The sequence below is a fragment of the Barbatula barbatula genome (genome assembly GCF_947034865.1).
Source record: "Barbatula barbatula genome assembly, chromosome: 14".
NCBI classification, from domain to species: Eukaryota; Metazoa; Chordata; class Actinopteri; order Cypriniformes; family Nemacheilidae; genus Barbatula; species Barbatula barbatula.
In genome coordinates, this window is record NC_136777.1 from 1,239,869 (window position 1) to 1,265,796 (window position 25,928).

The 25,928-nt window shown below is 38.6% G+C and overlaps 2 protein-coding genes across 5 annotated transcripts; one reads left to right on the forward strand and one right to left on the reverse strand.

The window, feature by feature from the left end:
* Positions 1–251: 251 nt before the first annotated feature.
* On the reverse strand, positions 252–2,720 carry mtrf1l (mitochondrial translational release factor 1-like). The gene is made up of 7 exons (XM_079473513.1): positions 2,104–2,720; positions 1,948–2,027; positions 1,562–1,745; positions 1,299–1,462; positions 1,045–1,162; positions 730–866; positions 252–648 (listed from the first exon to the last, which is right to left on the reverse strand). Exons 1-7 carry the CDS (start codon positions 2,528–2,530, stop codon positions 439–441), a joined length of 1,320 nt encoding a protein of 439 aa, XP_079329639.1. The 5' UTR covers positions 2,531–2,720; the 3' UTR covers positions 252–438.
* A 10,632-nt stretch (positions 2,721–13,352) lies between these two features.
* On the forward strand, positions 13,353–25,851 carry slc29a1a (solute carrier family 29 member 1a). Of its 4 annotated transcripts, none has more exons than XM_079473494.1 (13): positions 13,353–13,530; positions 19,021–19,094; positions 19,164–19,245; positions 19,893–20,071; positions 20,704–20,843; positions 21,069–21,203; positions 21,281–21,378; positions 22,127–22,208; positions 22,737–22,822; positions 22,909–23,017; positions 23,158–23,243; positions 24,094–24,293; positions 24,550–25,851. In XM_079473494.1, exons 2-13 carry the CDS (start codon positions 19,069–19,071, stop codon positions 24,659–24,661), a joined length of 1,335 nt encoding a protein of 444 aa, XP_079329620.1. In that variant the 5' UTR covers positions 13,353–13,530; positions 19,021–19,068; the 3' UTR covers positions 24,662–25,851. The 4 variants fall into 4 exon arrangements, with proteins under 4 accessions (XP_079329620.1, XP_079329621.1, XP_079329623.1 ...); XM_079473495.1 differs by having other exon boundaries at positions 13,522–14,122; XM_079473497.1 differs by lacking the exon at positions 13,353–13,530 and adding an exon at positions 14,613–15,010.
* The last annotated feature ends 77 nt before the right edge of the window (positions 25,852–25,928 follow it).

A 25,928-nucleotide genomic window follows, 5' to 3' on the forward strand; every position in this document is an offset into this window, starting at 1 on the left:
GAGCCATTTTGTTAATATATTAGTCAGGATATATTTCATAACTATCCCTAAATTATTACTACTTCTATTACCTACTTTATTCTTAATCAATACGCATGACGAAATGTAAAAGAATACTTTAAATAGAGGAGATTGGATCAAATCAAATAGGTGAAAAGTAACATCATCTAATTTAAACGATATAATATAAAGTACAAAATCATGTTATGAATGATATGTATAGTAAATGCAATAGAGTTGCTCTACATTACCATTTGTTTAAGGGTGCAGGACTCCCACTTAAGTATTTCACACTGTTGTGTTACGCTCCCGAGAAAGCAATTGAGTGTTTGTGGAACTTCACGGAGGGACTCTGTTTTAATTGAGCTTATTCTCGGCCAAATTCATTTAACACCTTCAAGACAAAACGTATACACATTTCTTTATTGCCACAAGTCACTATTGGTTATAATCCGTGTCTTTGAGAATGTCCATGAGGGTCTCTTGCTCTGAGAAGTGTTGCAGAAACACAATCATCTCCTCCAGCAGTTCCTCTCCCTGTAAAAATCCATGGACGTCATGAATGGTCTTTCCAATTCTGTGATCGGTGATTCTGTCCTGAGAGAAGTTATACGTTCTGATCTTCTCAGATCTTCCTTTGGTGCCAATCTGTCATAGCGAAACATGCTCTGTCAGTTTATATCAGTTACTTACATCGCAAAGAAAAGGGAGCTTACAATATATATGTACCTGGAGTTTTCGAGCCTGGTATCTCTTACTGGTCACCTCTTCCAGTCTTGCGCTGTAGAGTTTTGCTCGCAGCAGCGTCATGGCTTTCTCCTTGTTCTTTATCTGAGAACGCTCCTGCTGGCATTCAGAGACTACACCTAAAATGGCAAAACGTGACGGGTCAGTCTCACTCTGAATCAAAAAGAATGGAGAAACGAGTTTACTATGAAGTCCACTCAAAAGTTGAAAGGAAATCAAACCTAATGCGCATCTTAACACAACCAACAGATATGATCATACTTTCTAAACAATGAATACTACAAACGATTTGTAGACCTGTGGGCAGGTGAACGATCCTCACAGCGCTGTCAGTGGTGTTGACGTGTTGTCCTCCTGCTCCACTGGCTCTCTTTGTCTCTATTCTCAGATCTTTGGGGTTAATGGAAAACGAGATCTATGAAATATACAATAGAGAAGAAAAACAATACAATATCATTAATAGACCCAATCTGTTAAATAAATGAACCTTGAAAGCACAATAAGTCACTTTGAATAAAACTGTGTCAGATGTAGAAATGTAAATGTAATACCTCGGTGGGTTGGGGGAGAATGGCCACTGTCATGGTGCTGGTGTGCATGCGGCCTTGTTTCTCGGTTTTGGGCACTCTCTGCACACGATGGACGCCCGCTTCATACTTCAACTTCTTATAGCTTAGCGGACCACCAATGCTGGCTGTTGCATGTCTCACACCCCCTAGACCAACCCAAAAGATACACACCACTCCAAATTAGGAATAATAGTAAGAATGCAACATCCCTCCTAAAAACCCAGATATAAAGTGTACATATTTACCTAGTTCACTAGACATGACCTCAAGGACATCAAAGCCCCAGCCATTAAAAGCAGCAAAGTTTTGATACATATCAAAGATCTCAGCAGTGAAAAGCATCGCTTCTTGACCGCCCACCCCAGCAGTGACCTCTAGGACCAGATCACTCATGTCTGATTCCTCCTCCGGGATCAGAAGAGATAAAATCTGAAACATTGACAGAAACAAGCAATTGGTACAGCCATTTTCATCAAGTATCCCAAATAGTATAATTTAATATATATTTAGTATAATAGTTGTTTTATCGATAAAAGGTTTAACGACATTACATCAAAACTTCTCTGTGGCGAGTCTGTATGCAAGACTGTAAATAAGGGTAATGTTCTATGTTAATGACATCACACCTCACCTTGAGTTTTATGTCATGAATGGCTGCTAAACAAGTCTGGCTCTCTGTCTCTGCAAGATCGTGCAGGTCCGGGTCATTATCTGAAGAGAGAGAAATGCAAATCAAATGTCCTGCATTTAAATCCAAATGAGCCTGTTTGCTCTCTCACTTTATTACCTTTCAACAAGTCTTGTGTGTCCTCCAATTCCTTCTGTTTGTCTTCCAGCTCTTTCATTGTTTGGACCAGAGGGGCTAGTACAGACAGATTATTCCTCTTCATTCTCACGTCTTCATCATCCAGTGTTTGGTTATCAGTATTGACAGCATCCAAGCACGAGTTATACTCCCTTTCCTTCATCTTTAGATAGTCATGCAATGACTTCTTGCTGAAGATCTCATCCGCAGACAGAATCTTTGTGGCCATGGCAGGGTGACTCGTATGAAAGGATCTTGAATTTGCATCGTTGAGCTCTTGTAATGCGCTCTTAACAGTCCTGTGAATGGCTGGACGCTTAATAAACAGTCGAATGTCTCTTGTAAATGTTGTTATTGTTCTGAGTCTGCTTGCACATGAAAGGGATTTACAAAAGCACCCGACAACCATCTCCGCTAACAACTGTAACTGTAATTTTATTAGGCGCTTGAAAGTTAAACTATTATTAAATACGTTTCACCGTTTAAAGCGTTTTCTGTCACAACATATTCAGTTTACAGATGACAGCAATCTACACATGTACTGAGACCGTACGCATCGTCCTCTTCCGGGTGAAATACTCTTCAAAATAAAAGTCGTGAACGATTAGTTTCAGAAGGCAGCGTTAGATTTTGTTTTGAACATTATCCACACAGCCAAAGCTTTGATAAATACAAATGAGATTTTAATAATAGCTATTTAAAAGTGAAAATGCAACAATGGTATAAAACACGTTGCGCCTAAAATGTGCTTTGGTATCGTTATTTAAGCGGAAGCAAACAATTGTTGTCATTACATTCATTGTTTGGATTTTTTTAATTAAATTACAATACAAAGAAATAATGTGAAACTGTGCAAATCTTCGTTCTAATTGTATTTTTTATCTTTAAGTATTCATTAATTTTATATTTATACAATTATATATTTATGTTGGTACTGTGTCAACATTTGTAATTTATTATAATGACCAATGCATAATAAAAAGGCTAATTAATCAAATCTAAACCTAATTTAAGTAGCAAATTGAGGCGTAATTTACATCAGCCGCAGTTCCAAATTTATTCTATAGGTGGCAGTAGATGTCAAATTTACTTATTTGGTTGACTTGTTGCCATAATTACAGTCCAAGTTTTTAACAAGACGGGTGTGGCACAGTGTAAAATGAAAAACTCATTTCATATGTATTACGGGTGGTTGCACAATTTCTGTGCTGCATCAGTTTGGCTCGTTGTTGACGTTGCATCGCATTCTGTTCCATGCATTTTTCCATCTGGAGTGCTTGTAGACAACATCTGGTGCTTCATATTTCAAACAGGTCCTACACAGACAACATCAAGCTTAGACGGGTTACATTTGACCTAATTCCTAAGAAGTTCCTAATAAAAAAAATACATCCTTTGTGATAAATCCTGCTTGATGCTGCAGTCTTCTTGACAAATATGAGATTTGACATTCTTTGCAGCTGCGTCCCACAAAGGTTTGTGAAGAAAGGGTTAATCCTCTTTTGAAATAGGATTACTTTGAGGAATCGCAAGGATTTGATCCATATGCTTCAAAGAGCAAAGATGACAATGGAGGGTTTTAAAAATACATCAAAGGTGACATTTGAACAAACATTATTATATGTTTGTTAAATGGGACGAAGAAAGATGTTGCTTATTGCCCCCCGAACTCTGTGGAAGTCGCTTTGGATAAAAGCGTCTGCTAAATAACTAAATGTAAATGTAAATTGAATGACTTGGCTCTGAGAATTCTCATCTGAAAGGGAAAATGATTACGGCGCTGAAATCTATTGAAAGATAGCTATTCACTACATACCGAGGAATGTGGAGCAACCTCGCACTGTTAGTATGAATGAGGGCAGAGTACTACAAGAAAAAGTGGCCTAAAAAAACCCAGACAGTGACACGCAAAGCATGTGAGAAAATGTGATGAACCCCCTGCACCGTCCAGGAATGTAAGTAACTGCAAGACTTCAACAAATTTCATTGTGACCCCTGTGTATACAATTTTTTATGTTGTCATTCAGGGTTTATTTGATGTTTTCCTTGTAATTCTTTATTTAGTTTGTGTAAATAAATAATTTCATAATTCATTTCAACATGAATTAAAATATCAACATTACACAAGTGAATAAATAAAAATATACTCTTTATTATTCAGTTATTAGCAAAGAAACTTAAAAAAATACCCCAATAATGGCTGTAGTGTTAGTCAGCTTTTAAATGTATCAAGTGCTAAAACAAGAAGACTTTTGTGAGCTGAATGAAGCAGAATTTGTACGCAGCCCACACGCTGTGTCAGGTCAAAACACCACAGAGGATCCCATGAGAAAGATCTAAATATAAATCAGACCTCATGAATGCCGACACGTCGTTTCATTCAACAAATTCAAATGCAAAGACGGAGTTTAACAGAGAAGATTTATTGATGCCAATGGACGAGTCCCTTAACCACTTATCAATTCATTCACCATCTTCGACACCTGCATGTCTTCCTGACTATCTTCAAATTCATTTAAAGTGTTTGCGTTACCGAGCAGAGAAGCCTGGATCACTTATTCCTAAATAAAAATCACACGTCTTTTAGTGTTGTTGGTCTTTTTTCAGAGGAAGACTGCATAAAATCACACTTGTTATACACTTAATATAACTACTGTCACATTGAAAGACTCTAAAAGACGATAATTCTTATGCATGCCCATAAAGATCCAACAAAAATGTGAATCTGTTTGTTTTCATTCGTGTAAGATGGGGGAGTGTTTTGAAGCATTATTTTGTAAAGTGCATTTGGTGCTCGCAGATGAGATCTCAGTAATTTCTCCGTTATTTCTCATGGACATAGATCAAGCGTACAGCGTTAGTTCTGGCGGGTCATGTGAGTCAAGCACGCATCCCCATCTAGCTATAGAACCCATATATGACCCAATCACAGCTTCCGTTTCAATTTCATTCAGCTAACAGCAGCTTACCAGGTTGCTCAGGAGCAAATTACCCACCTCCATCCCCAGCTCCACATCACATTTTAAATTGGGACTCGACTGTAATTCTTTTTCACATCTCAATTACTTAACATTATGTGTTACACTTAAATATCTTTAAGAACTAATGACACTGCCTGTTCAGTTTTGTTAACCGTAAGGGGCGTTATCGCTGCGATCCAGGCTCTTATTCATGCTGGTTGCATGGAGCAGGGAGTTTTTGCCCAGAACAGAACCGTACTCTGTCATTAGAGTTTGAGATGAGATGTCGACAATGTGTGAAATTGAGCGTAGATTTGTCAAATCTGCAAAAAAGAGTCTCCATATGAACTGAATAAGAAATGTACCCAAATCCAGATTATTTTACCTCTACAATCTACATTCATTTTTCACCGCCAGACTATTCACGTGTCTCAACAATATCACTCACATTTGTTCCTGTTTAATTTCTCCTGTTTAAAGAGAAACATCTGAGATTAAGTTGATACTTAAATGAATGTAAGAGGCCCCCCCGATCGGTTTATCCTGTCTTATTGCCACTGAGTCAGAGGTGACCCCCAGCCAACCTCAAAGTGAACAACCTAAAGCTGGCTAAAACTTCATTAGAAGCATTCTTAACCTCCTCTGACCTCACAGTTACACCGCTCAACCCAATTCCCTTACCAAACAGCGTTGAGAGGACCACACATGGCCCGTGTCCTCCATGAGAACCAGCCAGAAGACCGGCACGGCCTGGGCCTAAAGAAAGGAAAATATTATTCACCAAGGAATGACGATTGGTGGAAAAGCAAAAGTTGAACCCTCCAAATATTCAATATGAAATCTCATCTCTCTGTAAGGCTAACAAGCACAGATATGTTTTGAGGGATTATGTGAACAAATATATATTTTTTCATCCCCAACATAAGGTTACAGAGAGTTTGAAAGTTCAGTGCAGAAGCTTTAGTCATATAGTGACTAAACTGAAAACATTTTTATATTTATACGAAAATGTGAAGATGATAGAATCACTTTAAAAACTGTTAGGTGCGCAAGCATTACAGTTACCGCTCATACTAACACGCTATGTAGCAATTTGCGAGGATTGAGTAGTTTGCAATAAGCAAATCAAAAGTCTGTACAACCATGTTTACAGAAAAAGCTCACAAACAGAAAGATACCTGCTGTTTGTTTCCCATCACAGACTGAGAGAGGTCATCAAAACATACGTGACAGAGCGGCAAAACCACAGGGCGACTTCAAGTTCAGGGCCGATGAAGGCGAGCGTGTGAAGGAAGGATGAAAAAGCGTGAATTCCACAACTGGGCCTTTATCAAAACATCTGAGTGGTCCGACAGAGACCCCAGATCAGTCAGCCTAAGAGAACGGAAGAACAGATGAAAAAACATTGTCACCCTTTATAGAAATATTGTGTCAGGAAAACGTAAGACGAACGTTTAGACAAACAAAATATTTCGGTTCACTTCAAACCTACAAACACAATAGGACAACAACAAGCAGAATCAGACAAACTTAAAGCAACAGTTTATCTAGTGAGGTGCTTCGAGCGTTGACCTTCAAGTCAAACAAAACTGCTACTGAAAAAACATAAACAAGACTTTATTTGTTGTTGGACAGCAAAACAATAACAAAAAACTTTTTAAGTTTATAGCACTTAGTAGTCTATAGTATACAAACATTTATGAAGAGTATTTTTTTGTTATAATAAATGACAAAATTTTCAGTCGCTTAAAGGGACAGATCACCCAAAAAGAAAAACTTCATATATTCATCCTCATGTCATTCAAACCCTGTATGTGACTCTTTCTTCTGTGTAAGACAAAAGAAGATATTTTGAGAAATGTCTCAAGTGGTTTTGTGTCCGTACAATGGAAGTCAATGGAGTCCAATGTTGTTTGGTTATCAACATTCTTTAAAATATCTTCTATCGTGTTCTGCAGAAAAAAAGAGTAAATGCTGTAAATGCTGAAAGACTGTTCGTGTTTGTGTGAACTAGGCTATCCCTTTAAGTAGAGCAAACACACTGTAGCCAGCTATGCCCAGAAAAAATGTCTGCAAGATTTTCCAAAGTTTGTCCAAGCATTCTTTTCTAATGCCGTCTGGACTGTTCGCTCACCGGTCACGCAGCAGGAATCTGGCCAGCAAAACAAATAACATTTAATTTAAAGTCTGCAGTAAATGTAGAAAACTTCGGGTCACTTCTCACGCAAATGAATGAAAGGAAAGGGAAAATAAATCATATTAGCTTTAATACAAAAGCTTCATATGTCTTTTGCATTTTAACATTATACTCAGATCAACCAATCTTGATACTGCATTTAGACCTTTCATTTTTCATTGAGATGGTTTTATCTTAACAACATAAACAAACGTTACTGCGCATACGCACTTTTGTGACCCCGACTGAACTGAACTGATCTTCTATGAGTAAGTATCTGTAGCTACATTGAACACCGGTGTTTCATTTATGACTTTGGCACGGCAAAAACAGCATTCCATTCCAAAGCAATTGCTTTCCTATCATCTGTAACGTTGATGATATTATTTACTCGGTTGTTTGGAAATATTTGTACAAAAACTATGTTAAGACGTTGTTCTTTATTTCATTTTGAGAATCTGCAGAATCCCTCGGCTGTGATCATAGACACTGGCACAGACAACACGACAGCACATCATCTATCTGCACTGCAGAGGACACATCGGCACGCACAGACATCTTAACTATGCCAACGCCAATGACACCACAGATACCAACACATCACGTGATCTGTGTTAACCCAACATGCTGTGGACCATGTGTGAGAGATGTCACTGTGTTCTAATATAGAAAGGTAACGTGAAGCGTGTTGGTTCTGGCATGTCAAGGTCAGTTTAAACGGAAGGTCATAAGACAAACCTCAGAAGAGTTGGTCTATTGTGTTGACAATTCCACTAGAGGACAAAAGTCATGTGATGTATCTACTTCGGACCGAAAGCACTGATAAACAGTGAAGTAATTTGTTACGATGAATACAAAACTTGGTTGTGCATGTGATGCAAACTGATTTCTCATTCTACCACGGACCTCCCGATTTATATGTTCATTTCTGTTAACCTTTAAAAGGGCTGAATCCTTTGGACTGGCAGGACAATCATCTGTTTTTGATAAAGACATGAAATCATTTCAGTGTTGGGCAACATGAAACTCATCCCACATGTCAACATTTATATGGGTTCTCATGCCAAAGTGAAGCAATGCTTGCTAGAATTCTTTGAAAGCTCAAAGGGGTCATTTGTAAGTTAGTGCTATCAGAATAGAAACAAGTAGTGTTTACTTTGTGATGTTTATGGGGTTATAGATATACAGAAAAATACTTAGCCAGGAACTAACTGTATTGCAAAAGGTGCATAGACTGAAAAAATGAAACTAAATACAAAAGCAATCCCAGTATGTTTTCAGCTCATGTTTCGTGTCTTTTTCTTTTGTTTTAAAAGTAGTTGTTTTGCATTTGTTTATTTTAATTTATTGTTGTGTGCAGGCTTAGTTTTATATTTCTGTCATGTAGCAGTTGTGCTGTTTACTATCCTGTAGCCTGTAAAAGAGGCTTAAATAATTTAGGCTTAAAGTCCCAGTGAAATAAAACATTTCAATGCCTATTTTTTCATGAAATAATGCAGCGTTTTTTGTAAGTAGTGTATCAATGTGGGTCATTCTCTTTTTAAAATGTGTGTGCCGTCATAATCTTCAGATAAAATCTGAAAATGGAAATGCACATCTATCTTGGATGACGTATGTTAGATGGCTTGGGCGGAGCATCCGTTAACTCCTCCCCTTCAACTGTCAGTCTGCTGCCAGTTCCATTTCAAAATGCAACGACTGTTTTTATACATCCAATCAAATCTCAGAGAAAGACGGAAGCCGCGCCCACTATTTTCCTCATTCACAGTTCCATTTCACTCAGAAATGGGTCAAAATACGGCACTTACAAACGATCGCAACTTCCGGTTCTCGGAGACTAGTTCTTATGAGTTGGGCCACTAAGCAATCATCTCCATTGCAATCACCACTTAGCAGACCACCTTAGCGAAAAAGCACCTTAGCAACAAAAGCATCGTGACTGAGGATCAATCAGGCATGTGTTTTTTTAAAGAATGAAAGTTACGCAAATCATGGGTCATCGGGGCGATTGAATCATGTTTCCTCATGTTGTCTTTGGTTCCTGGAGCAGGTGATGGTGGCATGAGGACAATAGATCATTGGTGTGTTGTGAGTAGATGTCAGGATACTCCTCCCTCAGCAGGAAGACCCTGTTCATGTCAGAAAACAATCACGGATAGAGGAATGTTCAGGTCCATGTCCGAGTACTTTTCCATTCTAAAACACTTTGTATTAAGAGTAAAGATTTTTCTTCCAAAAAGAGATGTTTTTATTGTGTAGGTTATTTAGTATTTTTTGAGTTGTTATGGAATAAACAAAAAAAATCCAAGTTTGATTTATATTAATTAGAATGCACAATAAAAAAACATGATTTTTGTAAAGCAAAGTAAACGGAGTTATCTTTTCTTGGACCATTGACCATATATTGCAACAAAAATAAGAGAAAAGGAGAATTTTTAGTATCAGTATCAGTTACATCAGTAATGTAAAAAATATTAATGAAAATATAACAAAAACTATATATATATAACATTAAATAAAAATATAACTTTAACAGGAAGACAAATTGTGTAACATATTAAGGATTGTTTTCAGAAAACATATGTTTATTCTTTCATAGTTTATTTTTTCTAGACCTGTATGACTTTCTTTCTTCGTGTTCCAAAAAAAGAGTCCGGTTTAAAACACCTGACAGCATTATTATTAACTGTGCTCCTGCCTCTTGGGCTTTTGTTTCTCATATTGCTATAAATTTATTTTTATCTTGCAAATGAATCCCTTCAGATTTCAAGAGAACCTTAGGAATTGTTTTCCTTTTTTTTAACTGCGTGTTTCATATTGAAGTTGTTGAGGGAGTATTGTGAAACTCATGGATCGAAGTACACTTCATCTTAAAGGGACAGTTCACCCAAAAATCATATACTCCCAACCAGTATACGTTTCTTTGTTCTGCATGTTTGCTGCATGTTTAAAGAGAGCTGTAAAAGAATGACAGAAAATAATGAACTAGAATCTAATCCTGATGGAACATTTGGAACTTTGTTCAACTTTCCTATTCACAACACTGAACTTGGAAAAACAAAGTCAGTTCATTTGGTGGACTTGATGACTCACATTCACCCCTAAATAAGTGTTTGTTTTCATATCAGTGACTCGTTAAAACCCTTCCTGGTTTATTCTTCATCATTCTGAGATTTTACCTAAGACTTGTTTTCTTCCACTACCTTTCTCTGGATGTGTTGACTTAAATCGTCCTGTTCATGGAGACACTGTCTCACCCAAACCACGGCTGGTTTAAGACTAGACAGGGTGTAGGAGGAAGCTGGATGTACTGTGTGTGTCTAACCACATGGTTATATTTGAGGTCTTGAGAACACAACACTGTTGCCAGTTCTTTTTTATTTTTAAATTCATCTGACACGCCGTCCGACCTAAAGCAGTAAATAAGAGCACCGCGGCGACACAATAGAGTATTGTGCACGCACAATAAAAATCCTGAGACACTCTACAGGCCACAACGTCCTTGAGAACACGAATTGTGCGTTTCTTAGCGTGCAGCTGTGTTCCGATGGGAGTTTGTCTTTTTGACATCAGGTCAGTAACAGAGAACAGACTCTTGTTCTTTGGGTGTGGAAGGTGTGCGTCCCCACGCTAAAAAACAACAAAGATGATGTTTGTGAGTGTTAACACGTAGAAGAAAGTGCATTTTAGGAGACTGACGTTAAATGTGACAGATTTTCGCATTTCATGACAAAGTTCTTTGAATAAAGAAGGTTATTTAAGTGAAATGTTTGTCTGGATCTTACAAAACTTTTGATTTGAAGTCATGTGCTTGAAAGTCTACGGATAATTTTGCAGACAAAAACATCACTGTTTGTAAAAAAGTTTTTAAATGTATGATTTACATATATAGACAAGACGGCCAATAAGAATCAAGAATACTCTTTCAACTCCTTCAGTGCTGTTTGAGAAGATCTGAAGGAGCTGCTGAAAAAATGACCAACACATTTCTGACTTTTTCAGGGCTTAATTTGTGCCGAAACAAGCCGAAATCCGATCCAGCACCTCATTTGGCAGATCCCGCTCCTCAAGCACTAATGGAAAACGTTCACGCCGACCTGCTGCATTAAAAAGCACGTATAATAATTATAATGCCAGTAACTATTTAATTTTGTATTTGTCTGAAACCATTTCCTCCTATGGTGGACTATTTTGGGTGTCCGCCATTTTGTAGTGGTGTCCGAAATCTGAGTGAACTACTTCATTCCCTACATTCTTTCACTCTTTTTTACCCACAATGCACTTGAATCAGCTGAGTGACCGTTAATGCCACGAATGCACGTTTATACACTTGACTCGTGTTTGTTCACCTTGACAGTAATAGAAAGTGGTGCTTTATTTTAAATCAATTAAGTAATTGTATTAACCGTAATAAACGTTGAAGTAAATAAACGTGGTAAACAGTTGTTTTGTTCTCTTTATTAAAAACTCATACAAAAACGTGGTGAAAATGAACTATTTTATTGAGAAATCAATGAAGAATACACAATACAAATTGTGAAAAGCGCTATATAAATAAAATTGAATTGTATTAAAGCCACACAGGTGTAATATTAGCGTTATGACGAATGTCCGCGACAGTACTGTCAGACACAAGATATATTACGTCAGTGTCCGAAATCATTCACTCATTTTCATTCATCTCTTCCCCATAAAGCCAAATGTAAATATAGCGGACTTTGTTATTCGCTTATACGTAATAGTGAAGGAGTGAGCGAGGGCTGTTTTACACATCCAATTAATTCGCAGTGAAAAACTCAAGCCACGCCCACTATTTGTTTTCTTTTCACTCGGAAATGTGTCAGAATATGGAAGTAAAAACGATCGCAAATTCCGGTTCACGGGGACTTTAACGGCAGATAGGCCTACAAGTTAAAAAACTGATGATTTTTGCTCAAACAGATATGACTGAGTGCGCAGTCTTGTACACACTTTCACTAAAACAGAACAATGTGTTTTTGAAAAATAAAGTCTTTCCTTTAACTTTGTGGAGCGTTACGCCTCACAAACTCTATGTCACCGTTTTTTCCCTGTCGTTCTGTTCATCTCTTCATTGTGAATATACATTTATTCGCAAAGTCGCTTGTTTTGCATTATATATATTGAAAGGTAACTTTTCGTGATGGACACTTTAGATCGATGTTTGTGTTGTTGGACAAATGCCGGGAAGAGACGCAGAAGAACTGACGAAATATGGTTAACGGATGAATAAATGCTTACGGCAACCTGCACCTGCAGGTATTATTAAAGTTTAACGTTAACCTTCTACACAAAAATTCTACACAAATGTTGAGGGCTGTGTTTTGTTTGTTTACGTGCACAAATATTCACAACATCATCATTACGCCAATAAACCGTTTCCCTCACATTAAAAAGTCTTTAATTTCTTTGATAATTGTGAGTTAAATGTTCCACTCAGGCTTTCTTATGCACATTTAAAACATCTAAATAGTTCAATAGAAGCCCGTCAGAGATGCGCATTGCGTTATTTCTCCCCACCCCACTAAATCTGCCACGCCCCTTTATTCCGGCACCTCGAAATTGATTAAGCGCTTAAATTAATATTATTTACACATCCACGGAACAAATTAAGAGGCCATTGCCAACTTATTTCAATTGATCTGAATATGCTTTTTATAGGTTTGCGTTTAGGTGATGATTTAGTTTCCTTCTTTGAACTACAAACAACATTTCTCCCAAATGTCAAATCAAAATATTGTTTCTACTTGCAGAAAATCGGAGAAACGTGTGAAAATAATTGGAAAAATGATCTGTATTCTTCAGACCTCAAGTATTGCAACTATTGAACATTATTTGTTATGTGACAACATTGCTGTCGGGTGTCCTGAGGTTTGGACTGAATTGATCTCAATACAACTACAAGTGATGATTTAAAAAATTGGTGTGGTCTTAATTCACAAGTTGAACTTATTGATATGATTATATATTCTGATTATATGTAAACTAGATGCTGCAATTGGTTGCAGGAATGGTGTAATCCTAATGTAGAAGTGATCAATGATGTTAATAAAATAATCGCGCTACCAAACTTTGTTGAAGAGGGTTTTCTCCAAAGTTCGTAAGCGCGCGCAGCCGGTGGGGGTGCGCGCGCGTGTGCGTGTGCGTGTGTGTGTGTGCGTGCTTCCCCTCCGCATAGCTCAAGTCATCTCTGGCCGGCACATGTGTTTCTCTCCCCGTCAAGTCTGTACAGTGATCTCCTCTCCACGTGTGAAGGTAGGAACATACGTCCATGCGTTCAGACTCACGTCACCTATAGACACGTGTTTTTGGTATTTGAACGTGTGATTTCATGGGTCCGTGTTTTTAAGTCTTTGTGCTCTTTGTAGACCTGTATTGTGCGAGTACGACTCTATATCTGTAACAAAATATGTTAAATAAAAACGCGTGTGTTGTACATAAATAACTTGTGTATGTTCCTCCAGAATGGGTGTTTCTCACAACAATGTCAACAAAGCGCGCGACTGCGGTTAAGTTTAGCGCCAAATGAATGGCGTTTGCATATTAACGGCGGGACGTCGTTCTGTCGACTTGTAAACGCGCCGATGGCCGCAGAACGGACGCGATATTTAAACGCGTTTTATCCTGCTCGTTAATGTTGAATGTTTGTTTTTGACCTCGTGCTGCTGCGCATGTTGTGAAAGTCTCCGCGAGTGTGTTATCGCGTATAGACGTGAATGTGATGGTCGAGGTTTTGCGTATCACGGACTTTAGAAAACAGAAGTTTGATTATGCACGGAAATGTCTCAAAAGAAGGATATTGCAGAACATCCTCAAAGTCAACACGAAGAGAAGCCCTCGCCATCAGGTCTGAATTTCACTTGTGTCTAAGAAGTCAAAATTGTGAATTTCCTTTTATGTACGTAGAGAAAAACGGTGTCTGGAAGATCTTGACCTGCTCTTATATAGATCGACGTATTGCGGTATTTAGTTCAGCCCGGGTTCTCCCCTGACCGCACCGATGGCAGGGAGTCAAACCCGTGATGCCTTACTCGCTTACTCGAATGTGTTTCTAGGAGAATGAGGCTAATTAAATGGATGCGTGCCCTGGCCAATATTGATGTTATTAACCTTGAAAAATGTCCAGAAGGGAAACAGACCTGAAGTCTTTGAAATGAGTCAAGAGAGATGAAAGCAAGCGGCTCCTGCTGTTCGTCTATGAAAGTCTTTATTGAAGATTCCTCTGCAGGTGGGGTGGCTTTACTTCTTAAAGGGGGCTTGTTGAAGAGTTTTCTGGTGCTTACGGTTTCATTTTCAAAAATCTGAGACCGTATATATCGTGATGTTTAGTTCTGACTGTTCTTGGACGTCTGCATTGTTTGGCGGATACACATGAGCTTTTTACCTGGAATTCCCGGTCTACCGGGTTTGCCACCACAATGAAACCTGTCGATCTTTCTTTTTTCTCTTCATTTTATTAAATCTTGTGAGAAGATTATAAGAAAGGGATAATGAAACGGCAGCCGGTTGTTATCGGAGAAAAACCCGACAGTTTGACCAGGAGCCGACCCGAAGAGGGGGGGTATCGTATCACACCGAAGGGGCTTATTAAGCGATAACAACCGGCAGCTTGTACATCATCTCGCTTATTATACGGTTACTTGCCACGTGAGAAAACAACTGGACATGAAATGTGCTAAATTTTACAGAATGCAGACCTTCCGCTTAGGGAAAGACGTTTGCTTTCGGTTTCAAGGTAAGAAACGACGTTCAGATGTCACGAATAGGCAATTCGGTTGAATCATTTGTTAATATGTCATAAATGTTATCAAAAGATATATTTATATTTAATTTGTCAAAATGATTTTTGAGACGTTGTTATCTGGGAATAACGAACCTGCAAATGTCGCCATGTATCAAAATTAGATGATAACTCTCAACTACCCTTCAACTAGATGACATTAATTGAAACAAAAATGTGCGTCATGGTTTACCACACTTTGAATGTTTTTCATAAACTTTTCATAAATTGTTGCTGTGTTTTAAATAGGGATTTAACGATTCACTCACGATGCCATTCTGATCTCACGATGCGATTCTATTCACAATTCGGATTTATTCACGTTTTTTTACAGAATGAGTTGAGGCAAATGAACAATGAAGAACTGCCCTTTTATTATTTCACGTATGTCGCACATTGTCGTATTTTATGTCAAAGTTCGAAAACAAAAATGTAATTATTCGTATTTTATTGAGTTTGTGAGTTCGCACATTTTTTCACCAATAACAATCCCTGGATTGGATCCCTAACCTGTCTGTAAATCCTCATGCTGCTTGTGAATGAAGTGGCTCACACATTTTCGAAAAAGTATTCTGTTAAAGGAGCATGTGTGGTGTGTAGAGAGGCCATTACAGTAGAAATGTGTTGTAAGCTTGTTCTCTGATTCGCCTCAGGTTACGGGTCTCTGTTGGTCCGCTGAAGGCTTGAGACATGGATACACTGACTATTTCGGGACCCTTCGGTTTTGTTGTCAAATGTCGAACCCCAGAGACACATTTTGGAAGCGCGGTCAGAGGGGAGTCTGGGAAAGTGGCCAGGAGAGTGTTAAAATGGGCGGATTAAATAGGGTAACTGATTGTAGGCCACCGGGATTTATTGGTGAGGATACACACGGTAAAAACAGATGGGTTTGGCCAAAGATGACATGTGAAGTAGTGGGAGTGTTTTTGTAAATTCGAGAAGTTGTTGACACCTGTTTTGGAAATGTCTGTAGGATATTTCCGCAAAGGTTACAACCTGAATTATATGTGTAGTCCACCTAAAAATGACTCATTCTGTCAGTATTTATTCCCTCTCATGTAGTTGTAAACCTGTATATATGACTTCTCTTTTTATTCTGCCGAAGACATTTTAGTGAAATGTCTCAGTGGTTTTGCGTTCACACAATGGAAGTCAATGAGGGCCAATGTTGTTGATTACCAATATTCTTCAAAATGTCTTTTATATTCTGCAGAAGAAAGAAAGTCATATAGGTTTGGAATGACATACGTGTGAGTAAATATAAGACATTTTCTTATTAATGTTATATATCAAAGTCTGTTTGTCTTTTATCGAATGACATAAAAACGGATATCAAAATATGTTTGGATGTAGTGGTATTACCTAATCAGCCAGGTTTTGCCGTGTCTGTGTAGACACTGGTACATGATTCATTTCTGAAGTTCCACTGAATCTTTCAGGTGTGCCAGACCCTTGAGAACAAAGAGATAAGACTTGTCAAAATGTCAATACTTCATTTGGTTTGAGATGTTATCAATTTTAGCACCACATATCATGTTCACTAAATTAACTCAGACCCATGAGGGGAAATATTCAGTGTGTCACTTTCATAGAAAAGCCTGATTCATTAAAGTCTTGCAGATTGTATTTTAGTAGTCAAGTGTAATTCGGTTTGTTAAAACTTTAATAAGAATAAAAGACTGTTCAGGTGCTATTACCGAATCAATGTTTGCACAGGTTCAACCACAAATTAACCATAATCCCAAAATGCTGTAAATGCATCACGTCTGAAGCATTGTATCTGGCAGAATAAAGTGGCGTCTGTGTTGTGTAGCGTGACAGTTGTTTGAATGACTCGAGTGCTTTTATGTACTGTGTGTTTACAGCAAACCTGAAATATGTGTTTTATAGGACTGATGAGAGCTTGTCCTGGAAGAGACGGGTGAATCGGAATTGATGCTCAATGGATAAACTGTTAGAAGTCTGTTCTGCTTGTTTATGTGCCATAAACAGAATAAGCACTTAACTACAGTATACAGTATGTGAACGCAAACACATGCTCTTTGTATTGATTGCTGTGTTTTTGGCCTTCATCACATAAACTGAGAGCAACGACACACAAGGACACGTGAAGATACTTTATATTTTCTAATCACAAACTCAGAGCATCAAAACGTTCCCATTAGTTAATGTATTGAGCACGTCTGGGTTCAGTCACAAGGCTGAAGTATAGTTTCCTTTATACCTGTACGTGTGATGTAAATTTCGTCATCAGAATAGTACGCGCACAATCAGGTGGGAACCGTGTCCTGGGAGAAAGATAACCATACTCCTGCAGGCCATGAGAGGTATTGCAATAAGTCGTAATGTGCGTGTGTCAAACCCCACGTAAAACGCTTCTGAGTGGAATGCAGTATACTTTGCAAGGCTGTGCATTCGGCTGTATGCGTAGACTCGTCCACGTGATAAAAAGAAGTATGCAACAGGCATTACTCCCAAAGCTCTTCATCTCCCAGCCTTAAATTCTCAGTGTTTTGCCAAGAGGAAAGAGATGAATGACTCTTCTTGAACAGATTACCTTATGACCTCTTCCTATGTTACAGGTACATAAAGTGGTCATCTGTGTGATTTCTTCTATAAGAAATTCTATAAATCTTCCTTCTGAACGACACAACGGTTTTAGGTATTGATGTTGAGCTCTGAATCTGGATGTTTTTTATTAGTTGAGAGTCGAACATTAGGTGAGTTTAACAGTATTACCTGCGGCTGTGTTCTGGCATGCGTAGAAAATGACTAACTTTTCCCCAAACTCTTTTAAAATGGATTCAGTTACGTTAACAGGAAATCTATTGAGGGGAAACAATATCTCAAATGGGTTTAAACCTTCTTTCTCTTTGTGTATTCGTATTCTTCAAGAAAAAGTGATTGGCAAATAAATCATTCTTTAAGAAAGCAGTTTTGCTAGAGCTTCGATATACGTTTATTTCTGTATGTTATTTGTTCACTAATGTGTAGATGAAAATGATAAAGGTCCAGTGTTAGAAAATTGTGAATTCCACCCCTCACTTTTTTGAAGCCCTACGGTGGCTGACACAACAAAGATGACATCACGTTTCCGATTTTTGTACCAAAGGAAATAATGTATTTATGAAACGCGTTCTGTAGAGCATTTCGTCTGTTTTCCATGCAGGGGGACCTGCGGTGTTTGTAGATATAAATACTATTATCTAAGATAATAAAAACATAACGCTTCATTATGTAAGGTCTTTATACATCTCTCAACACATAGTTATGTTTATTATATTTCATTTATGTCCTCCAAAAAATGACACACTGGTCCTTTAAGTTTTCACAAATCCGAATATTACACACAGAGAAGAGACTGAAAAGTAGAATGCAGTACACATTATATTCATTATAATCAAATCCTAACACGCTATGATGATATTACATAGGTAAATAAACACAACACTATTTGTTGTATTTAAATTCCAATCCTGCTTTCTAACCCTAACTGCATACATGAGACCCGGATGAGAACATTTCCGTTTGTTTGGTTATTGTGTTTGTGTTAGACTTGCCAGAGTATCCATTAGCAGAATTATATTGTTGAATGAAAGGCAGTGATGACACGTAGATATTTACATCTATGGTGGCTCCACAAAGTATCCAGACACACTTTAACATTCCACAAACAAAAGATTTCAAACCTCTTTGTTCAGAAAAGAGAAGTTTGATATTTTGTAACTTGTATTAGCAAGTTACTCTGATATAGTATGAATTTCATTTTACATTACATTTCATTATGTTTCTATTTTTTACATCAAAGTAGCTTGAAGAGTGATTTCAAGCTGTGTCGGTATATGTGTTGGAAGGGAATCTTTCTGCTGCTGTAATGCAAAGCTCTTACGCTATTGAAATGACAGAGCTATTGTGGTTAAGCGTCATTTAAATGACCGTGAATGTTTTTCCATATATTTGTATAGATTTGATGCCAAATTCTGAAACTAAGTGACAGACGGCAGACAGACAGGATGACGGCAAACGCTCCACGTGACAGGTGAGTTTGCGTGACCTCTCTCACATGATGATAAAACTACCCGCACATATAAAATGAGATGTGTTTCAGGTATAATGCGGTGTGGATTATATTCTTCATTCTGGGACTGGGAACTCTCCTACCGTGGAACTTCTTCATGACGGCCACCATGGTAAGAATTCTCCATGTGTCATATTGGAATTTGAATCTCAGTCGTATTTGTTTTGGTCCAATTACACTTTTTCCAATTAACTATAATTTTTATAATATAATTTTGAATATGAACAATTATGGGAAGAGCAACCATATAATGATAATCTCAAATCTAAAATAGTTTTTATTTTGCCTTGTTGTGCGCGCACTGTCGAGCTTGTGCAGATGCTGCAGCTTTTGTCAGATGGGAACTGGAATCCCCTGGTTAGGCCTGGTTTCCCTCTGAGGAGTTTTTTCTTCCTCCATTGGAGTTTTGGGTTCCTCGCCACCGTTTGCCTGGCCGGGGGGCGCTAGAATTTTGTTTTATTTAACACCACATATAGGAATTGAAAGTCTTCTTAGATATTTGACCTGTGTTTTGACTTGTTTTGCTTATAGTCAATATGTTTTCTTGTACAGCTGCTTTGTAATAATGAAAATTGTAAAAAGCGCTATATAAATAAAGCTGACTTGACTTTTAGCATGATGTATGTAATCCATGTATGATCAATTAACATAATGCTTTAAAACATTATATCTACATGGTTCACCCTTCAAATGTTGTGTCGTGATAGCATGTGTTTGAAGACAAGTGTTCTTCATCTCTGCCTTGTCATTGGTCTGCAGTACTTCACCAGTCGTCTGAAAGACCCAAACGCCAACAGAGGATTCAATCAGACGGTGAATAGTACGGCAGAGGGCAACACGCGTAATGTCCTGGAGTCAACGTTCAACAATGTGATGACATTGTGTGCTATGGTGCCACTTCTCATCTTCAGCCTCCTCAACTCCTTCATCCACCAGAGGTAAGATGAGCTGATCTCAGGTCAAAAAAAACCAAACGTAGTCCAGGCCTGCGGCCATGTGGACGGTCCTCCAGACACGTAGCGCAACTGCGCGTCAGGCAACCCGAATTTGAGTCCTAGCTTGGGGTCCTGTCCCGATCCTGCCCTCTCTCCTCCTCATGGCTTCCAGTCGGTCTATACTGTCCGATCAAATATGCAAGGCAAGCAAAAAAATACTTTTGTCGGAGGACGTCACACCTCAGATCTGAACCAATGTGAAGTTTAAAACAACTTTGTGCTTTGAAAACAAAAAAAAAGAATATGTTTGATTATGGGATGACTGCTGTAGTGTTTAAGAGTTCTTAATGCACATAATACATATTTCAGAATTCACATTAAAGTGATCGTTCACCCAAAAGTGAGAATTCTGTCATCATTTACTCACCCTCATGTCACGTCAAACCTGTATGACAACACCATAACCCTTGCGGTTATGTTTCAGATCATATTAATGTTATCATTGTCACATGAGAGGTTAGTAGAAGACCGGAGAATGTTTGTTTAAATTAAAAGTGAAGATCCCTCTTAATGCTCTTCAAACAGATGTTTGGAAAGCTGATCTTCTACTTGTTTTCTCTGTCTGTCTCTCTCAGGATCCCTCAGAAGTGGAGGATCTCCGGCAGTCTCTCAGTCATTCTGGTGGTGTTTCTCATCACTGCAGTGTTGGTGAAGGTGGACATGGAGCCCCAGTCCTTCTTTACTTTCACCATGATCAAAATCATCTGCATCAACTGTGAGTAAACCCCCCCACACCCATCATCATCATCATCATCCGACAGGGTCCTTGAGTTCTCATGTGTTTCTAATTTTGTTGATGAATCTTGATGAGAACAAGAAGTCCACACGGCGATTGATGCTGGTAATAATATACGCTCTGTTTTGAGACTCAAACTGGGACACTTGAAAGAGAAAGTGTTGGAGTAAACGCTCTGAGATCAATCTTGCCGTCTTGTTTCAGCGTTCGGGGCGATTCTGCAGGGGAGTCTGTTTGGTCTGGCTGGAAGGCTCCCGGCTTCATACACCACACCCATCATGAGCGGTCAGGGCTTGGCTGGGACCTTCGCGGCCTTCTCCATGATCTGCGCTCTTGCCAGTATGTGTTGGTCTTAAAGATAATGCCGAACGGTGTACTTTGTTTAAGACGTAAATCACAAATCTTGTGTTTTCCAGCCGGCTCAGCGTTACAGGACAGCGCTTTCGGTTACTTCATCACTGCTTGTGTTGTGATTCTCCTGGCCAATGTTTCTTACCTCGCTCTGCCCAGATTGGTAAATAATGACACATTTACATTTAGCGATTAGCAAACACTTTTATCCAAAGCGACTTAAAGTCCCAGTGAAAAATAAAATGACAAGGAATATTATTTGTTTATTTTAAGTAGTTTATCAATGTGGGTCATTCCCTTTAAAAAAAAAAACCAGATAAATCATTTAGTTAAAATCTGAAAATGCACTTCCATCCTGTAGTGACCATCCATTAGGGCTGCACAATTAATCGAGTGGGATACTGTTAAATGCAGCTGCTTTTTTAATGCTTTGAGCGACTCAAACGCGCAGTGCTTTCAGATGGGACATCAGATGGAACGTGCTTCACGAACAAGCTGCACATAAAACATAATTGCAGCCTTTGCGATTTCACAATCGTGATAGCCACATCGATTTAATCACGATTTAAATGGGAATTGCGATTTATCGTGCAGGCCTACTATCCATCTTAGATGACGTATGTTAGACGGCATGGGCCGAGCATCCTTCCTCCCCTTCAACTGTCAGTCTGCTTTAGGATGAAATCTGACATTCTTCCAAATATCTTCCTTTGTATTAAGATATAATAAATGTATACAGACTTGAAACAATCTGAGGGGGAGTAAATGATGACAGAAGTTTCATTTTTGGGTGAACTATCCCTTTAAGGCCCTTCACATCAAGAACAGCAGCTATAATGAGATGAGAACGAGTTGCCTTTTAGAGATGCAGTTTTTTATAGTTCTATTTAACTTATTGTTTTGATTTTCAGGAGTTTTTCCAGTATTACTCTGAAAGTAATGGCAGCAGACCCGTCAGTGATGAGGAGAACAAGATGGACCTGCTGAAGACGGGTAACTCTCGGCGCTTTGCATCCGTCTTTCCGATGTTGCAATTCTTATTTCAGTTCATAACTGCTTTACAGTTGAACGCGTTTGTAAGGTTTTACATTATGCTTTCACATTTGTATGTTTTGGTGCGACAGGCTTTCACCCCAGTGATCAAATGTTGTGTTCATTTGTAAAGATTATCAAAAACCTTTGAGGGAACCAGCGCGGCACTAGCTTCTGGGTCAGCCTACAAAAATACGGCATATCTGCGGCTCCCTATGGGGTTCAGTGTTGTTTGGTTATCAACGTTCTTCAAAATATTTTCTTTTGTGTTCTGCAGAAGAAATGACATGAGGATGAGTAAATAATGAACGAATTAATTCTCTCTGTTGGATGAACTGTCCCTTTAAAAGTCAGATACACCGATATGTAATATAACATTATTGTGCTTTATTCCTATTATTCTGTCTCGGGATTGTCATCGTGTACTGTTTGATATTGTGATGCGCTCGGAAAGGAGTCTAATATGTGATAATCTCATTTGACTTATAGATGGTCCAGACGAGAAGAGACCTGTTGTGAACCTGACGGATGAAGACACCAGACCGACAGTGTCGGTGTTTGCCATCTTCAAACAGGTAATAACATGAACCAGTCTGATATCGGTATTCCCACGATCCTTCAGATTTATAAGAACAGATGTCATGTTTCCTCTCCGCCGTAGATCTGGGTGATGGCTCTATCCGTCGGTTTCATCTTCACAATCACTATTGGCATCTTCCCAGCCGTCACCGTTGATGTCAAGTCCACTGTGGCAGACGGAGGTGCTTGGGGTAAGTGTGTTTGCATGATTCTCTATATTTATCTTCCTGCTTCTTGCCACCGAGAGCGAGAACAATAGCACACAAGATATTTTAAAAAGCGTGTTAGAAGTCATGCAGAGATGTCACAGCTGGACTGTTGCTTTTCACAGAAACATATTTCATCCCCGTGTCCTGTTTCCTCCTGTTCAATTTGATGGACTGGGCCGGCCGGAGCCTGACTGCTGTTTGTATGTGGGTACGTATGCGACGGCATTATGAGTGAATCAAACGAAGCGTGTGGTTTGTGTTTGGAGCGTCTCTACCTGAGCCTTTAATACAATCCCTAATATTGTGAGTAAGGGACTACGTATGTTGGCTGAAAACGAGAATTTGGTCTCGCTGTCAGTCAGCTGTCTCACTTTCACGTGTCTTATTTAGCCGTTTATGACAGTCAACGTCTCGCTCGTTTGTGTCCATTTAATTGAGAGAATTCGATTTGTGCGTTTGTGAAGCAGCTGAGGATCACGGGGTGGTTTGGACGGAAATGAACATGAGTAATTGAATTGGAAACGTCGTGACCACACGCAGGTCTCACAAGGACTCTCTCTCACGTAACCTCTGAAGTTATTTCAGCCCCACAGGCGTGTTGTTGAGCCTCCGTCACACGCTGGCTGATGATTGGCCAGTAAGTTTTATGGGTTTTTTAATGGTGGATGGCTCCAGATGTCTAGGGAGCTGGGTGACCGATGACATGCATACGTGGAAGAAATTAAGAGACCATTTCAAAATCATAAAATTATCATTTGTTTTATTCTGTAAACTTCTGTAAACTTTTTCAGACCTCAAATGTGTCACTGCTGAGGTTTGATTTAGTTAAAATTCAACAGACACTGAACTGAAACGACCACAACACATCTAGAAATGATGATTACATGAACATTTGGAATTGTCTCTTCATTTTTTCTGCGGTTGTATGACCGGATTTTTTTTTTCTGATTAGTCAGTCATGAAATTCGATGTTCAAATGTTTGTATGTAATACTTTGCAAATAATTCCATCGAAAATAAATTTTTCCAAACTCTGATCTCTTGTCTTTCTCTGTTCAGCCTGGTAAGGACAGCATCTGGTTGCCCGTCCTAGTCGTAGCACGTGTGGTGTTTGTTCCCCTCTTCATGCTCTGCAACGTGCGGCCCAGATACAACCTGCCCGTGTGGTTCGCTCACGACGCCTGGTACATCATCTTCATGATCCTCTTCTCCTTCAGTAACGGATACTTGGCCAGTCTCTGCATGTGCTTTGGACCCAAGTAAGTTCATCTATTATCATTGGCTGCACTCACTGGAAAGCACATTGTTCAGCGGTAGTTGAAATTAGTTGCGCTTTATAAATATATTTTCATTATTATGGAAAGCTGCTCCTGTTAGTCCGATCCATATTTTTTAAATCTTCTGCACGATTCAATCCGATCTGTTTGTTAAACAGCCAGACTTTAAAAATCCCCAAGAAATGCACTGCAGATATGATGAGTCGGTTCCATCTGTTGTTTTGTGTTTGTCTCACAGAAAAGTGTCCCAGCATGAAGCAGAAACCGCCGGCGCTATCATGGTGTTCCTACTCTCTCTTGGTTTGGCTCTGGGAGCCGCTTTATCCTTCGGCTTCCGGGCTATGATCTAAAGCCACGGGCTAGTTCTCAGTGCCATGAAGCAGACTTTTTCTCTTTGTTACATACAGAAGCGGATTTGTTGTTATTTTTATTCTTAGGTCTACAACAATCTACTAGAGAAAGTGTTCTTCAGTGAATGAAAGAGATTCCTCTTCATCAATATTACATGCACTCATGAGCCATCTCGCGAGAAGAAGAGCCAAAACCCGTCTGCAGCGCTTCTCTTTGTGTTTGTTTTGTTTGTGTGTATTGTTTTGTATATCGTGCCAAATCAATGAAAAGCTTTAGTGTCCGTGTAGTTTAAGGAAGCTTTTTTTAAGAATAGGGTTGTTGTGAATGACCTCATTTGTTTTAGTTTAGTGATTTCAGAGATATGCAGCTAGTGTTTGGGTCAGTAGTTTGATAAGCCGTACTGTACAACACCATAAAGAGTCCCATGTTGAGTTTGGGGGGGGTTTGATCCATTGATAATCCTGAATGTATTTGGTTTAAACAAGCTTTTGATTGATTTGTTGTTTTTGAAATGTTTATCTTTACAGACCTGACGATACAATTCAGTGCGATTTTTCTCAATTTTCATGAAGTCAGGATTGAAGGCCTATTAATGTTACTTAACTGTTATTTTTATAGTGTTTATTTTTTAACTGCTTTTTATATGATATATTTTTAAAGTGGCATGTCGTGTGTGTGTGGTGTTTAGACATTTTAACAACTCGCTTTTGTGTTTATTGAATGAGACATTTACAAAACAACAACAAAAGTGGTAAAATGGAGATTTTGTGAGAGAAACTGGAAGAAATAAACACATTTCTGTTTGTAATTGTGTTGTGTTTGTCTGGTTTTAAGATGATTTCCGTCATTCCTGTGGAAAAGTCTTTTTAAAGTATAGTTTAGCGGGTTAGACTTCTTATAAAAAACTAAATACCACAGTAACAGTTGTTTCTGCCATAATTACAGTGTTTCAGTCACATGAAAACTTGAAGAATTTGAAGAATGTCCCTTATAAAAATACTATGATAATCCCAGTTTGTTTGTGTATAGTAGTACATTGTGCACCAAGAAACAACTATAATGTTGAATCTTTTTTAATCCTATAATAATATATTGTTGTATTACTTCGGCGTTTTAGTGTTTTTCAGGATGATTATTATAAGCTTTGTTTATTTTTAAAACAAATATATTGTTTTATTGATCGCAATTGAAATATTCTCCTCGCGCTGCCTGAGCACCAATTACAGCCTCCGTTGCTGTGACGACATCACGATGCGCCCGCTGCCA